The sequence below is a fragment of the Nicotiana tabacum genome, chromosome 12 (assembly GCF_000715075.1).
Source record: "Nicotiana tabacum cultivar K326 chromosome 12, ASM71507v2, whole genome shotgun sequence".
Lineage (NCBI taxonomy): Eukaryota > Viridiplantae > Streptophyta > Magnoliopsida > Solanales > Solanaceae > Nicotiana > Nicotiana tabacum.
Genome location: NC_134091.1, coordinates 10,320,563 through 10,336,001, shown reverse-complemented (window position 1 = coordinate 10,336,001; position 15,439 = coordinate 10,320,563). Strand labels below are relative to the sequence as shown.

Here is a 15,439-nt window from a genome sequence, read left to right as displayed (position 1 = left end):
CCCAGAAACACATCCTAACAGTATATACATAATCCAACGACCTAACATAATACGAAACAACACCAATTGTGGCCTCATAAGCAATATATTTTCAGAACGGAACACCCTCAACATCAAATGTACAAATCATATATAATTCATAGAAAGTAAGTTTTTTAATTTTTTCTAGATCACAACTTTATAAATACATGTTCATTCAAATAAATAAGGATACTTTTTCTTCATTTCTTCCTCAGCCTCCCAAGTAGCCTATTCAACCTGTTAGTTTTGCCACAACACTTTCACGAAGGTAATTTTTTTATTTCTCAATTTCCGGACTTGGCGATCAATAATAGAAACCGGAATCTCTTCGTAAGTCAATTTCTCATTTACCTCAATAGTCTCAACCGGAACAATGAGTGTCAGATCTCTAACTACTTTCTTCAACATAGACACATGAAATACCGGGTGTACTAATGACATCTCAGGTGGTAGTTCAAGCTTGTGTGCCACCTCACCGATCCTCTGAATGATTTTGTACGGTCCGACATACCTCAGACTCAATTTCCCTTTCTTACCAAATCGCATTATACCCTTCATGGGGGAAACTTTCAAGAATACCCAATCATCTTCTTTGAACTCCAAATCCTTACGACAAACATCTGAATAGGATTTCTGATGACTCTGAGCAGTCTTTAACTGCTCCTTAATGATTTTAACTTTTTTCATAGCCTGATGCACGAGGTCTGGCCTTATCAACTCTGCTTCCCCAATTTCGAACCACCCAAGGGGAGATCTACATCTCGTACCATATAAGGCCTCAAACGGTACCATTTGAATGCTAGCATGATAGCTATTGTTGTATGCAAATTCTATGAGTGGTAAATGATCATCCCAGCTACCTTTGAAGTCTAGAACACAAGCACGCAACATATCCTCAAGCGTCTGAATAGTCCGTTCTGCCTGTCCGTCAGTCTGCGGGTGAAAGTACCCAAACCTTGCTGAAATTTCTTCCAAAAGTTAGCAGTGAATTGTGCTCCCCGATCAGAAATGATGGAAACTGGGGTGCCATGCAACCTGACTATTTCTTTGATATACAATTGAGCATACTACTCCACTGTGTCGGTAGACTTAACCGGCAAAAAATGTGCTGATTTTGTGAGTCGATCCACAATCACTCAAATCGAGTCAAACTTACGAGGAGTACGAGGCAATCCTACCACAAAGTCCATATTAATCATTTCCCACTTCTACATTGGAATTTCTATATTCTGTGCCAACCCACTGAGCTTCTGGTGTTCGGCCTTCAGCTGCTGACAATTTGGACATCTCTCCACAAATTTCGCTACATTTCTCTTCATATCGTTCCACCAATAGACCTCCTTAAGATCATGATACATTTTCGTAGAACCTGGGTGCACGGAATACTTAGAAGTGTGAGCCTCGGTCATGATTCTTTCCCAAAGACCATCCACATTTGGAACACATAACCACCCTTGGTACCTTAGTGTACCATCATCCAAGCCGAGAGAAAAAGACATAGTCTTATGTTTATGAATACCCTCTTTCAATTGTGCCAACAATGGATCATTGTATTGCTTCTCTTTGACTTCCACAACAAGCGATGATTCAACCCTATTTTGCACAATTACCCCTCCTTCACTAGAGTCCGCAAGACGAACTCCTAAATTAGCCAATTGGTAAACTTCCTTGGCCAATGGCCTTTGGTATGCCTCCAAGTGTGCTAAGTTACCCATAGATTTCCGGGTAAAAGCATCCGCCACAACATTGGCTTCCCCGAATGATATAGAATATTGATATCGTAATCATTACGTAACTCATAACATCTTCTCTACCTTAGATTCAATTTCTTCTATTTGTAAATATATTGAAGGATCTTTTGGTCCGTGAATATGTCCACCTGGACCCCATACAATTAATGACGTCAAACCTTTAATGTATAAAACACAGCCACAAGTCCTAAGTCATATGTTGGATTATTTTTCTCATGATTCTTGAGTTGCCTAGAGGTATAAATAATTATCTTGCCATATTTCATAATTAGTGGAACATCTATAGCAGATTTCTCTTTCATATGACCTCCTAGGAATTGAGTTCTACAAAAATTTCCTTGATACGGTTACGATCTTATTAGTACTTGCAACTTGTTTTTTTCAAATTTCTCAACAAAAGACATTACTAGGCTAGTTTTCTTATGGGACCATCTGTTTCAAATGAATAACATCTACTAGCTTGCGCGCACACCCTGATAACATCAACCTGCATGGCATTTCCTCAATATGTGAAGTAACATAGTGCTCAAACCTTTCTTAGACATCCTCTTTCCTCATTATAAGTCTTATAGGATTTTAAGAAACCACTCTACTTCCCTGGTGAACATTCTCACGATTCCTCTTTACTGCTAAACACTTCCCAAAATACATATCGATACCCTTTATATATATTTATCCCGAACAGGGCCTTTTCTGAAACTTGAGATCCTCCTAAATTCTTCAACGATGACTTCTTGTTTTCCTTATAAGTGTAGGACTTAGTCCACCTGATTCCATCCTCAATGAGTAACTCACCTTATTCCCCGTATTGTAGTTACCAATAGAGTTTCCTGGTATTGCAGCCTAAGAGCTATCATGTTAAACATGTTTGGTTCGTAACAAGTGTTCATCCTCTCTTAATCTGTTTCAAACATTTCCCATTTGGTCTAGACAATATGTTGATACTATATTTCCTTTGTGACTAGAGCATTCACTCCCATCCCATTTTGCCCTTAATTCATAGTTGACAACCTTATTGTGCCACACACTTGTTTGCCTCCCATGAACTCGTAGTATCATTCTGTCTGGTTTGATGAGTTTATCACACCACCACTTCATCACCAGTAGTCTCACTTTCCAATGTAATATGTAGATATGAACTCCCTCTATATCTTTTAGTTGATATTCGGCGTCACTCAAGTCAGCTGCATTACAGTTGATCCTTTATATCTTCTATTAAAACTTGTGCTCTAGGCGAGTCCAACATTCTGCTACGAACTATTTTGCGATAACCATGACCATCTCAATTTATAGATTTTCTTCCAATTTTGTTCGCCTCATTCTCCCTAGTTATTGAATAGCTATGCGCCCTTCCATATGTTACGTGGTCTTTTCCCTTAGTTGGGAATTCATCCTGCTCGCCTCTCGACACTTGTTGGGATATCCGTGGAAAAGTGTGTTCATCCGTGTATCACTTAACAATTCCTTGATTGTAAGATTCTTAAGAGACTCTCCATCAAGTACCTATGCACTCTTGGGTTATTATAACATCACATTTATCTTTCCCACTCGTTCTGTCTTTCTTAAAGCCTTAGAGGTTTATCTAAATCACAAATCTGTGATTAACTCATTCTAAAAACTCGCAACCTTTCACATTTGACCTATATTACTTCCTTGGGTTCCATTGTTCCTGACCCCCTAACAAGTATAAAATCCCTTTGTAAACATACTCTTAGTTTCTAGGATCGTTGACCCTGTCATTCATATTGCCATGTATGAAGAATTTACCTTCATTAACCTTCCACCTTTTTGGAGTACTAGTGGTCTATCATTAGCATATCCTTTCAGAGAATCATGCTACCCATTATCTCTTTCCTAGACTAACCTGTCTTTCAACAAAATATTCAAACATCATAGCTACATGGTCTTACTCTTGTTTCATTGTATTTAAGTGGCCTCTCTATGTCCCTTCTTCCCCCACTTGGGGTGAATGATTCACATTTTGACACAAGTCTTGAATTTAGCAACTTCAGGGATATATGTCTCATGTCTCTATCCCTCATATATATGTTCGACTATTAGGAAGATTTAAGTCACCATGGTATTAACCTCATACGTTTTTTACTCTTATTCAGCCACATAGGCTTGGGATCCAACTCCCTCATGTCAATATCCTTTTTGGAGTGTAATTACTGTTGAGTTTTAAATGTTGAATTGGAAAGTATGCCTACCTTATATTGTTGGAAATTACTGTAATTGGACTTAGCTGTGAAACTCGTCATTATCTTCAGTTCTTTATTTAGTATTGTTACTTGCTGAGTTGGTTGTACTCATACTACACCCTGCACCTCGTGTGCAGATCCAGGTACCTCCGGTCATAGTTATTCAGAGCTTTATCTGCGGAGACTATCGAGATAGCTGCTTGGCGTCCGCAGAACTTGACTCTCTTTCCTTTTAGTTATTTGTATTGTTCTATATTTCCAGACAGTGTTCTATCCGTCAGACTATGTTATTATTTAGATGCTCATGTACTCAGTGACACCGGATTTTGGGAGTGTTTTATGTCGGTATTAATGAGATTTTGTATTGACCTTAAATATTATATTTTTAAACTTAAAAGAAATTGTGGTTTATTGAGGTTGTCAGCTTGCCTAGTATCGAGATAGGCGCCATCATGACTGGTGAGATTTTGGGTCGTGACAAGTTGGTATCAGAGCCTAGGTTACATAGGTCTCACGAGTCATGAGCATGTTTAGTAGAGGTTGTAAATATAGAAGAATGGACCCTCCAAATTCCAGACCATGCTAGGCACGCTCTGTAGCGAGCTACAGACCAGGCTTCGCGAGCTCTGTAGCAATCTACATACCAGGCTTCGCGAGGGATATAGCATGGTCTAGCACGCTATAGACCTGGCTTCGCGAGATATATAGCACGGTCTAGTGCGCTACAAACCTGGCTTCGCGAGGTATATAACACGGTCTATCGCACTACAGATCTGGCTTCGCGAGGTCGAAATGATTCAACTCCCCAATGCATTGTTCAACCCAAAAGTCCGAAAATATAATACAAACTTAGTCGAGGCCTCATACCACGTCAAACAATATCGAAATTACGAATCGCGCATCGAATCGAATTATGAGTTTTCAAATCTTCCAACTTCTATATTTTGGGCTGAAATATATCAAATCAAGTCCGATTGATCTCAAATTTTGCATACAAGTCATAAACAACATAACAGACCTATAAAAATTTTCAGAACTGGATTTCGACCCCGATATCAAAAAGTCAACTCCCCGGTCAAACTACCAAACTTAAATTTCTCATTTTCGTCATTTCAAGCCTAATTTAGCTACGGACCTCAAAATTAATATCCGGACACACTCCTAAGTCCGAAATCATCATACGGAGCTATTAGAATCATTAAAATTCTATTTCGGGGTCGTTTACATATATTTCATTATCCGGACAATTATTTCAACTTAACCTTTCATCTTTAAAACTAAGTGTCTCAATTCATTCTGAAACCTCACCGGACCCGAACCAATTACCCCGACAAGTCATATAACAACTGTAAAGCATAAAATGAGCAGTAAATGAAGAAACGGGACTGAAATGCTCAAAATGACCGGCCGGGTCATTACAATAGTAGGGGGGATGTGACCAATGCAGTTCTACAAGTTTTTAGAACAGGAACACTGTTGAAACAAATAAACTCTACTATGATAACTTTGATACCCAAGGTAGTAGAACCTCAATTAGCAAGCCAGTTTAGGCCCATCTCTTGTTGTAATGTACTGTATAAGTGCATCTCTAAAATGATATGCGAGAGATTGAGGAAGACTCTAACTCACTTAATCTCTGATAACCAGGCTACTTTTGTAGAAAGGAGATCATTGGTCCACAATATTCTGATATGTCATGACCTCATGAGGCACTATAATAGGCAAACTTCTCCTAGGTGCCTAATGAAAATAGACTTAAAGAAAACCTATGATATGGTCAGGTCGGATTTCATATATGAAGCACTGAAGGGATATGTCTTCCCTGAATCCTTTACTCATTTGATTATGGAATGTATTACCTCAACAAAGTTCTATGTGAAAGTAAATGGAGAGGGATATGGGTATCTTGAGGGGAGGAGAGAACTAAGGCAAGGAGATCCCATATCTCCATTATTATTTGTTCTTGTAATGGAGTATCTATCAAGAATGTTGAAGAAGATGACTACACTGCCTGATTTTAAGTATCACCCTATGTGCAAAACACTCAAACTCACACACCTGGTGTTTGCAGATGATCTTATGATCTTTTGTAAAGGAGACAAAAGATCAATACAAAGAGTAATGTAAGCATTAGACCATTTTAGTAGTGTGACAGGTCTGGAAGCTAACACTGAGAAATCAAATATTTTCTTGGCTGGGGTGACTGATGAGGTGCAGGAGGAAATATTGAGCATGACAGGATTCATTATTGGGACTCTACCTATGAGATACCTTGGGTTGCCTCTATCATCAAAAAAATGGAGTAAAATGGAGTGTCACCAGCTAGTAGACAAGATCACAGATAGAATCACAAAGGCATACTCTAGGCAACTATCTTATGCTGGAAGATTGCAGGTAATCAATGCAGGTTTATTTTCCATTTACAACTTCTGGGGAGTTGTCTTTATACTGCCCCAAAGTATCCTTAAAGAGATAGACAAGAGGTGCAGAAATTACTTGTGGGGCAATTCAGTGGAGCAGAGGAAAGTAACATTGGTAGCATGGGAAAAGGTATGCAAGCCAAAGAAGTTTGGTGGTCTTAACCTCAAGGGATGCAAGAAATGGAATGACGCTTCAGTAGGTAAGCTACTGTGGCAATTGAATGACAAAAAAGACATGTTATGGGGAAATGGGTGCATGGGATTTATATAAAACAAGATGGAACCAATGGGGGCATACTCCACCACAAGACATCAGCTGGTATTGGAGGAAGCTAAATGCACTAAAAGGTAATATGGCAGAGTGGTATCAGAATGGAAGGTATACACTAACTACCAATGGAGAATATTCTGTGACAAGGAGCTATAATGCAATGATAATAGACTTAACCAAATTATAAGAAACTGACTTGATATGGACCAAGGCAATGATGCTAAGGCATAGGTTTATAGTATGGCTTGCATACCAAGATAGACTTCTTACGAAGGAAAGATTACAAGGCTGACCAAGGCAATGATACCAAGGCATAGATTTATAGTATGGCTTGCATACCAAGATAGACTTCTTACGAAGGAAAGATTACAAAGGCTGCATATTCAAGTTGATGATGGCATTTCTCAACTATGTAATATTGCAGCAAGAGAAACGCAAAAACACTTGTTCATGGAATGTTCTTGGGTTACAACAGTGAGGGATCAACTTAGCACATGGTCAGGTATACAATTAGGAGCAGAGGGGTGATTCAAAGACTGCACTGGTTGAAAAATAGGAAGTGGAAGCAGATGAAGAAGGAAGTGGCCTCAGCTATATGGGGAGCACTAATATACCATACATGGAATGCAAGAAATTGGAAATTTTTTTAGATCTTGTGGCAGCACAGATACAAAGAGAGATCAGAGGAAGGCCGGAAAACTTACAAACAATAAAGAAGGCGCAAAAATGTATTTCTTTGATTCAACATATCTGTAGATAGCATAGAGGACAAAATAGTGAGCTTTTTCGTTAGCTTTTCTTTCTGTCGGAATGTATTAGAAGGAGGATAAAGATGACAGGGGAGGTCCTTTTGGTTATATTAGTGTAACCTGAGATGCTCGTAGGCTGTATTAAACTGTTGGTTTGTTACGGTAATATATTCACATTTATTACCAAAAAAAAAAGGTTTATTTTGAAAAAATTAATTTGCAAGTTATTTTTTGGTGTTTGGTCAAGTCCCTAACTCGATTTGACTTGTTTTGTCGAAAGCTAGTAACTTGAAGGTTTACGATAATAAGGTAACTTATACTAGTAGAAGAACTTGGAGATAATGGAAATAATTTTGAAAATTAAAGCTAGACATTCTATATCCTAATTGAAACAAATAACTTAAAGCAACAATTAAGATCATGTTATAACAAACTAACTTGCATCCATTAATGAAACAAGTCAGTTTCTCCAATTTAGTATAAAAATATATTTCTTTAGATTTACTTTTTTCATGAGCTAAGACTGAAAAAAATAACAATTCAAGGAAAACAATCTTTAGAAGAAATATTTTACCCGATACATATTTAAAAGAAAAAAAAGAAGAAAAAGAAAAAACTAAAGGCATGTAATGAATCGTGTGAATACAAACACAAGTTGCTTAAACATACGAAAATGATTATTCACTACTAACTCAATAACCAAAATGGCACCTAACAAAGACCAACATAAAACTACTACTTAAGCTATTACCAAGAAGCCTAAAGCAAAACGTAGTTTGCACCTAATACACGTGATTTATTACAAAAATCAAAAACTAATCAAAAATGTTATCGGATACCAAGTTGCAGCTCCAAGTACAATAAAAAGGGTAGCACGGTGCACAAGGCATCCCGCATTCATTTAGGGTCCGGGCACTGTAAGGGGTGTGATGTAGACGGTCTACTCTAATGCAAGCATCAGCGGCTGCTTCCACGGCTCGAACTCGTGACCTATAGGTTACACAGAGACAACTTTATTGTTGTTCCAAGGCTCCCTTGCGCAGGTCCAAGGACAATAGAGTAACAATAAAAAGAAAATGATAATCAGATGTGATATCTGTGACTACAACTATAGACTGCTTAACAAACAATTTGCTACTAACAAATCATGTTGATCTCTACCAAATTTGATGTCCTTGTCCTCCAATAAAGCTTTTAACTCCATGGTATCCACATTGGTATAAAATAACCTTTCTCTCTAGCAAGAATTCAGTCAAACCGTCATGGATAGATAGTGTGCTGCACTCTCTTTGCCTTATTTCACACTCTCGTATCATTCGAACGGGGAAGATATCACAAAAATCCTTTCCTAATCAAAGCAGTTGGAGAAAAATATCAAACTGGTCAACATCAAAACAACCATAACACATAAGTTGTTACTTAAATTACAATGAAAGCAACAGAGTAATCTTGCCGTTTGCTTAATTTTGGGAGAAGGGTGAAGTAATAGTAGTTGGGAGAGGGTAAGAGACACTCACCGGATAGAGTTAGTCTATTCATCCTCTGATTCTAGTTGCCCTCCAAATTTCCTCAATGCAAGAGAATATATTGCTTTTCGTTTCACCGACTTCCCATTTGCTACCAACTTGACGGCCTGTGATCAAATGATATCGTATAGGTCGTGAAGTTCAAGCTTCAAATCATATATAGACAATTGTTGCAAAGAAAAAAACAAACTCCAACTTCGGCGGTGGATGTCAATTTGTTGCTAAATATTATGAGTTCCGGTATCATTGTCAAGTATATATTTATATCATTCGAGTTATATCCACTTAATGATATTTAGTTCTCCTCCTTTCTGCTAAAGGGAAGAGCCTCGCAAAAAGGCAGTATAAAATAACTGTGCACGGTCATGCATGACTGAGCAGCAAAATCACTAATATCGGCTATATAGATTTAAATCATCAGGAAATTGAGAGAAAACAGAAAGTAATTACGATAGTTCGTTGATCATGAAGCCAAAAATTACAAGTATAAACAGAAGTATGAGGTTGAAGTTGGAAACAGATTAGCCATATCTGTAATAGCTACGTTTCCAGATAAACTTGAAAGGTGTTTGCAGTTAAATCATTTACAACAAATTGATGTGACACAGCTTCCGAATCCTTAAGCAAGTGAATTTGCAGAAATGTCTCTTTCATGGACTTAACCACCAAATTTTGATGGTAAAATGTAACTAAAGTGAACACAAAAAGAATGGAAGGTAGGTGGAGAATTACTTATTAAACAAGACCATAGACTGCTGAAATTTAGTAAAGAAAATAGAAACACGGCAAAGTAGAATAAAGATCATGCTTAGAAAACAAAAAATAAGTCTACCAATATTAGGTGACCCACGAGAATTCCATTAACATCTCCAGAAAAGTTATTTCCATGCTGAAAACATCTTTTCAGTAATATCCAAGGCACCTCCTCAATAGATTTTAATTCAATACAAAATCATAGGGTACTGAAATTTCATTTAGAGTTAAAAATAAAATAGGAATAAGGCAAGGTAGAAAGAAAAGCCATGCTTACAGAACAAAAAAAAGTCTACCAAATATCTCCAGCAAAGTCATTTCTAAAGTGTCAGTGTTACTAAAGTAAACACACGAGAATTCCATTAACATCTCAAAAAAAGTTATTTCCATGCTGAAAACGTCTTTTCAGTAATATGCGAGGTGCCTCCTCAATAGATTTTAAATTCATTACACCAAATACAAAGTAATGAGTAGTCCTCAATTGTAGGTTTTCTGTTCTCAGATATAATAAAAGAGTGGAACCTCGATCTACTATAATCCTTCACAACCTACCTAGACGAAGAGAGCCAGCAAAAACACTGGTAAAACTTTAGCAGAAATAAGATTGGCCTAATAAATTTAAGAAAGTTGATCAAAATTATTATGCTATTAACTCCTTACTTCTCTTTATGAGATTTTCACGATAAGTGTGGTTGTAATCATAAATCTTTGTTAAACTACTATGTAAACACATCAGGAAAATTTCAACTTCTCTGCACAGAATCTGCATTTCGGGAAAAGATTAATACCATTGAAAGAGAATGTCCCTCCGAAATCAGCTCTCTCAACTCATTCTCCAGCTGGGACTCTGATGGACTCTCATCTATACTGATCGATTTGCCTTCAATCAAGAAAGTAATTTCGCCCTTCAGTTGGCGTGCCAAGAATGCCTCTTTGGCTTCGCCGATGGTGCCACGCCAAAACTAATCAATATAAAAACAAAAAAAATAAAAATTAAAGAGTAACATTTTGGACTAAGGTAATAAACGATCACAACGGATCACCATAATAACTGTGATATTAGAAAAGGGCAATTGGAAGGAAAAAAATATGAACAAAGAAGGTTATTGAATCAAGAAGCTCATTTTTTAGGTTCCACCTAAATAATGAGAAGGATTTTTATCCAATTGTCCGGAGACATGCACATTTAGCAGATGGTGTTAGCACAAACAACGTACACTTATGAAAACATCATAGCTTAATGACCACTACCCTTCATAGAAAAGGTAAATTAAGACGGAATTCCTCAATGTTCCTAAACACAACACTGTTTTCTTCCCCTTGTGCTTTTGCAATGAGTCACTTCTTGTCAATTGAGCAGCTCAAAAAGATTTATAAAATCACAAACTAGGTTGCAGCATCAGAAAGAAAGAATTCAAGGTACTTGAGGAGATACTTCGCTGATTTGAACATCAGTATTACTTCCAGTTTAGGAAGAAGTCGGGTGTACTTGATTCATAAAATCTCAAATACTTATTATTAAAAAAAAAAAATTACAATCGTTTCGATGAATTTGTGCAATTCCTAAATTGACTGCTAGACTGGTTCAGCGAGACCATCAATGTTTGATATCTATAATGAGATTAGTCTCTTTTTTGAGGAGAGTAGTCCGCCCTCATTTCTGTATCTTCCAAATTATGTTTCCACTGTCAGTAGCTCTTCTATAATTCAAATCAATCTTATAAATAATACAAGCCAGTACTGATATACAACAAGAGAGTACACCAAAAACAAGAAAGCTAAACCTATTCACTTATTATGAACTATTTTTTAGTGTTGAAACATACAATATAAAGAAAGAAAATTCAGCCTGCTCTTCTTTCAAAAAAAACAAAGATTAACCCCTACCCCTCTTCGAAATATCCTTAAGCTCCCTTACCCCTCTTCCAGTTTAGACAGTTACTTAAGCACTACCATTTAAATCTAACAAGCATGATAATGAAAAAATGAAAACTTTCAGGGGATAGTAAGTTTAATTCGTATACAATTACCTCCTCATGAACTTTGGTCATCTCCCGAGCCATAACACACCCCCTACATGGAAGCATAAAATGTAAAATAGTAGCATGTAAAAGTAAAAAAACTGTAAAATTGGAACTTCGAATTCTCCTTCCCTCTTTCTCTTTTTATCTTTTTGTGAGAAGGGGGAAAGGGAGAGCTGGATGGGGTATGTTTACACCTCCTTCCCATCCCATGCAGAGGTTCCTCCACAAACTTAAGGTAGCAATTTTTAGAAAAGAAAATATTACGGCTAGAATAAATTTCTGAAATAGCAAAGAGGAACGAAAAGATTGCAACCCCTGATTCCCATGCCATGCAGCTAACCAGGATATGATGAGGATATTAAAATGAAAGCGTCAGTTCCTATTTGTTAGAAACATTGTCAGGAACACCCTTGGATTCGCGCATATGATAGTTGATTATGAAACCATGAACCATAGATATTTACCTACTCTCACCAAATATAGCAGCAGCCTCTTCAAGAAATTGAGAAAGCCTGTGAGGTGGAATGAAGAAAATCTGTGTGGCTGATTCATTTGCTGAAAGTATCAGCCTCTCTTTCCTCGAAGAATTATGCTTTGGAAGAAAACCAACTGCATAATGAGAAAATTCGTGAATCAGTTTTACCAGTATTTCACTAAATATTCTTGAAATTTCTAGTAACTAAAACACATAGTGTATCAGAGCATTACCAAATGTGAACTCATTAGTAGGTAAGCCAGAGGCCGAAAGAGCAGTTACCACAGCAGAAGGCCCAGGAATCGGAACAACAAGTACATTTTTATCCACGCACAGCTTAGCCTACATTTAAAAGATACATCATGTGCATATCTATCAAATAGACAAGATGTGGGCATGAAGCCTGAAAACCTCATTGCTGCTCTTTCCTCAAATATATAGAGAATGTTCAAGACAAACTACTTCACAACGGTATGTCAAGACAAACTTCCAATGGTGCACAAACAACTACTATATTTCCCCTAAGAAATAACCAATAGAAATGGATGTTCAATACAATCTGAAGAAAGGAACGAAAAATCCACAAGATTACTGACAAGGATATACTTGCTCACCAGTTCCATTCCAGGGTCACTGATGCCTGGTGTGCCAGCGTCGCTGATCAGGGCGACAATTTCACCATCTTGTAGTTTCCTCAGCACCATTTGTGCTCTTTGAGATTCATTGAACTTGTGATAACTAAGCTGAAACCTAAAGCTTATTGTTCGAGACAAACGAGCATTCTAATTGAAGCACCATGCATAACCCAAAAGTGACTTACAAGAGGAGTTTTAATGTTGTAATAGTGTAGCAATTTTCCAGAATGCCTTGTATCTTCAGAAAGAATCACATCTGCCGATTTCAAGACTCGCAAAGCCCTGAAAGCATCAGGGTTCACCAACAAGGCAGAGAATATAGAAAAAAGAAACAATCTTGACATCAGTGTTCAAGATTAGAGCTTCAAAACACCAACAACTAATTCATTCTTAAGCAGAAGCACTATCAATATTATATCAAATTGTTCAACTATAATATCCATGATAAAAAAGGGCAGCCCGGTGCACTAAGCTCCCGCTATGCGCGGGTCCGGGAAAGGGCCGGACTACAAGGGTCTATTGTACGTCGCCGGTAGCCTTACCCTGCATTTCTGCAAGAGGTTGTTTTCACGGCTCGAACTCGTGAGGCCAGACTTCCCGGTCACATGGCAACAACTTTACCCATCCGTTACGCCAAGGCTCCCCTTCATAATATCCAGGGGCAAAGCCATCTTTTATAAAGGGTGGTCAACTGACCACCCTCACCGAAATATTACGAAAAATTACATTGTGTATATAAATAACATATTAATTTTAGATGTATAAAATATATATTCAACGCCCTTTGTTGGAATTTTTTTTTTTGTTCTTTCAAGTCTGAACACCCTTAGAAACATTTCTGGCTTCGCCACTGATAATATCCATGATACTTGTATGTAAATTGTAAAACATAAAGAGAACCTCTAATGTAGAGAACTCATATTAGAATGAAACTAGGTCCAATTGAACAAAATCTGAGGATTCATATAGCGGACTTCGACTAGCTTGGGATTGAGACATAATGGTAGTTGATGTATAACATCCATGAAACTTTACAGGTGGAATGCTATTCATCTGCTTTGTAATGTTTGGTTTAAACTTAGTGTGTGTGCGCAGCTATAATGCATAGTGCACGTCAAAGGCCAATACAAAAAAGGAGTTAAGTAAAGTATGCAAGTGATTTTATTACCTGAGAGTAATATCTTCAAGATTGCCAATTGGGGTTCCAACTAGATATAAACCTGGTTTCAAAGGACCCTAAAAACAAAAGGGAAATGTAATTAATTCACACTGGCACCACCCCTAAAATATTTAGAAGAAAAAAAGATTCTTTTTTTTATGAAATAAAGAAGACAAAAGTTAGCAACTTTACTTGCTTAGAATTTGATAGGTGATGCTGCAGTTCATCAGTAGTGGAGCTTTCTGCACTGTTAGTAGAGTAGAATGAAGTGGTGAGAATTGTGGGGACACTGGATATGGTGGTACAAAGAAGTGAAGGTGGGAAGTGGGGTCGCAACAATGGAAGACGACATCTCCTAAACTGCCGGTGAACTGGGCTGAAGACGGCGGAGGATAAAATAGACATGGGATTATAACGCCGTACCAGCATTCTTGATTCTGCTGTTTAACAATTCAGAGCCCTTTTGCCTCAAATTACTGACTTGAAATTTCAGGGGTTTCTATTATTAGAATTTTAAGAATCTGACTGCAATTCGAATAAAGTGTTTTAGTTTGTGATGAATCGCAATGAAATGTTAAGCTTTGAAGGCTTTTTAGTGAATTATCACTGCTTATTTGCCTTCAATTTTTGGACAAAATTATCAGTTTTTACTGAGTATCCTAACTCTAGATAAGAATTTGATTCATAATTTAATCCATAAATATGTCTATTTTTACTCATATGTTCAATGAAATGCGGGAAAAAAAGGAATTGTTCTCATGAGATTTATAACTATTTATGTGAAGAATTGGCATAATGTAAAATAGAATAGATAATTCTTATGCTGTATAAACTAAAACTATTACTAGTTACTAGTAAAAAAACAGAAATGTTTCCACCAATTTGGAACATTAACCCTCAAATGTGCCTTTAATTAGGAAGGTAAGTTTAAACAAAATTGGTTTTCATAGTTGGATATTTTTCTTTTTCAGGGAGCGGGGAGAAGGGATTCCTTACAATGTTAAAATTAAAAAAATATCTTTTTTTAAATCTCTTATATGTAAAAGTAAATCTCTCACGTGTTATAGAAAAAGATAGGGTCATAAAACCAAAAACCAAAAATAAGTTTGTAAAGATTATTAAGACAACATATATATCACAAAATTTATACTCCCTCCGTTCCAATTTATACGAACCTGTTTGACTGAGCATGGAGTTTAAGAAAAAATGAAGACTTTTGAAATTTGTGGTCCTAAACAATTCAAAAAGGGGCCAAGAGTATTTGTGTGGTTATAAAAGCTTCTCATTAAGGATAGAATTGTAAGTTTAAGCAAAGTTGTTTTCAAATTTAAAAAGGAGTCATTCTTTTTTAAACGGACTAAAAAGCAAATAGGTTCACCTAAAGTGAAATGGAGGTAGTAGTTTTTAATCTAAGTAATCTCTTGTGTTTAGGATTTGGTAAGATGTTATTCTTA

The 15,439-nt window shown here is 36.9% G+C and overlaps 1 protein-coding gene across 1 annotated transcript; it reads right to left on the bottom strand.

The window, feature by feature from the left end:
• Window positions 1-8,056: 8,056 nt before the first annotated feature.
• On the bottom strand, window positions 8,057-14,556 carry LOC107776490 (uncharacterized). Its single transcript, XM_016596389.2, has 10 exons — window positions 14,178-14,556; window positions 13,995-14,062; window positions 13,012-13,108; window positions 12,806-12,934; window positions 12,425-12,533; window positions 12,181-12,325; window positions 11,723-11,765; window positions 10,481-10,654; window positions 8,931-9,046; window positions 8,057-8,761 (listed from the first exon to the last, which is right to left on the bottom strand). Exons 1-9 carry the CDS (start codon window positions 14,412-14,414, stop codon window positions 8,945-8,947), a joined length of 1,104 nt encoding a protein of 367 aa, XP_016451875.1. The 5' UTR covers window positions 14,415-14,556; the 3' UTR covers window positions 8,057-8,761; window positions 8,931-8,944.
• Window positions 14,557-15,439: the final 883 nt, after the last annotated feature.